General features: G+C 39.2%; 1 protein-coding gene across 1 annotated transcript; it reads left to right on the top strand.

Annotated features, from left to right (window-relative positions):
- Window positions 1–227: 227 nt before the first annotated feature.
- On the top strand, window positions 228–1,497 carry LOC115975804 (membrane protein PM19L-like). The gene is made up of 4 exons (XM_031096792.1): window positions 228–480; window positions 699–876; window positions 1,049–1,097; window positions 1,220–1,497. The coding sequence occupies exons 1-4, from the start codon at window positions 348–350 to the stop codon at window positions 1,409–1,411; spliced, it is 552 nt and encodes a 183-aa protein (XP_030952652.1). The 5' UTR covers window positions 228–347; the 3' UTR covers window positions 1,412–1,497.
- The last annotated feature ends 687 nt before the right edge of the window (window positions 1,498–2,184 follow it).

Raw genomic sequence — 2,184 nt, forward strand, 5'->3', positions numbered from 1 at the left:
CACTCCCAAACAATTACACCCTTGAATTGTATTGTTTTTCCTTTGGTCCCTAAAGATGAAATGTTGGTTTTGTCCCCATGAGTTTACCGAAGTTAAGTAAAGTAGACAATCACATGCCCCCAAATATTTCAAACGGATAATGAGCCAGCACCGCTCCACGTTGGCACTGTAGAGTTCAAAAAACGCATCCCTGTTTCGTAAAGTCCTCCACAAGACACCACGTAAACAAAAGTCTTTTCTTCCATCAACTCCAAGAAACATCCAGAAACCTCGTGTGAATATGTTGTCTGTAGGTCCGTACTGTGTTTTTAAATTTTGATTAGAAGTGGAGCTTGAGCATAATAACAATGGCTGTTGGAAGGCGTAGTAGAGACCTGATAGGTCCTCTTTTGGTGTTCAACTTTGTGGTGTGTCTTATTGTTCTTGGACTGGCTGGATGGTCCCTTGACAAGTATATTGATGGTGAACAGAATCATCCACGTATGCTCTCTCTCTCTCTCTCTCTCTCTCTCTCTCTCTCTAATGGTTGAGTATCTCTTTTTATTTTTATATTTTATACATCGATAGTTGATAGTTGAGTTGGGAGTTGGGAGTTGGGGTGGAGGATTTGAAAACTCCAAAATTAAAGGGTGTTACTTGGGTATCTCTATGCTCTAACTGTTTGAGTATACTGTGCTACTTGTTTGATATCTTTACAGATTTGGGTGGGAATTCATCAACAAGCTTTATGTTGATCTTTGCTTTGATAGCTGGGGTGGTTGGTGCTTGTTCTGTGCTTCCTGGGCTAGTGCATCTTCGGGCATGGCGGAGTGACAGTTTGGCTGTGGCAGGCTCTTTAGCAGTTCTCTCCTGGGCCATTACAGCTCTTGCTTTCGGGTATTTCATACAATCACCTCTTTACAACATTTTAATTTGTTCATGATTCCAGTACATGTTTCATGTTTGTGTGACCAATTCTTGAATTTCATTGAGCTAAAATAGCTAGGTAATTGTTAGTGGTTCGATGCACTAATCTTGGGTGTATATATATATATATATATATTGACAGTCTGGTATGCAAGGAAATCATTTTGGGAGGACGCAGAGGTAAACGTCTGGTAAGAATTCTCAACCAATAACATAGATAGATGCCTTAGTCAAAATGCTGTTTATTTACCAAATTCAAGTCCCTCCTAGTTAACAAAAATAAGTGATGCCTTAATAACCTGGTAATTTGCAGCAAACATTGGAGGGCCTCATATTCATATCACTACTGAGTCAGTTGCTGTATATGGGGGTTCTGCATGCTGGGGTGTTTGACAACAGCTATGGACCAGGTTATCGTAGCTACGACGTCGACAAGGACCATGCTGGTGGCGGCACTGCCATGGGTCATGAACCCCAGAATCCCGGAACTTCTGATGTAATCTGAAACATCTCACAAATGTTCTCTCTTAAGAGGGTGTAGATGATACTTGAACTTTCAATTTTTGTGTTTTTGTATGAAATGGAATTAGACATGCCTGAATTTTTCTGATTGATTAATTTATCCAAACAAAGAAACGCATGGTGAGGTAATAATTGCATCGAACCACAGAAATTAGGAAAACAATATTACCCCCAAAAGGGCCTGGCCCATGGATCAACCCTTGGTAGCCCAATTATAATGACTAATTAAGGAGAAGGCCCAACTAAAGCCAACAGACCAAAGAAAGAATCCATCAACTAAGGAATGAATGCGAACCGAGGGAGGAAGGAAAGATCCTCCTCGGCATGAGCAACTGGTTGGAGCGAGGGAAAAAGAATAAGGAAGCAAACAAAAAGAATTCAAACAGGGAAGGGAAGAAACGTATGGAGAAAGCAAGCAGTCACTTTGAGTTTCTCTATAGTACTAGATTCATCCCATACAAAATTAAATAAATATAGTTAGTTTTTCTTGATTTTTACCTACTGCGCTAATTATAAAAACTAAATTCAAGCTAAGCACCTTTCCACATTTCTAAAGAGCAAAACTTAGATACAGTGACTTGGGGGAATTTTTTGCAGAATAACATCATTTTGCTAACAATTTTGTTAGTTAACAATGTTTCCAAACTATATAGGAAACTAGCATCTTGAGTATTTTAGACTCGAGTTCATATGCTGATAGAGCTAAGATGGAAAAATTATCCATGTGAAACTTGAGTATTAAAGATTCGAGTTCCT

The sequence above is a fragment of the Quercus lobata genome, chromosome 2 (assembly GCF_001633185.2).
Source record: "Quercus lobata isolate SW786 chromosome 2, ValleyOak3.0 Primary Assembly, whole genome shotgun sequence".
Classification (NCBI taxonomy): domain Eukaryota; kingdom Viridiplantae; phylum Streptophyta; class Magnoliopsida; order Fagales; family Fagaceae; genus Quercus; species Quercus lobata.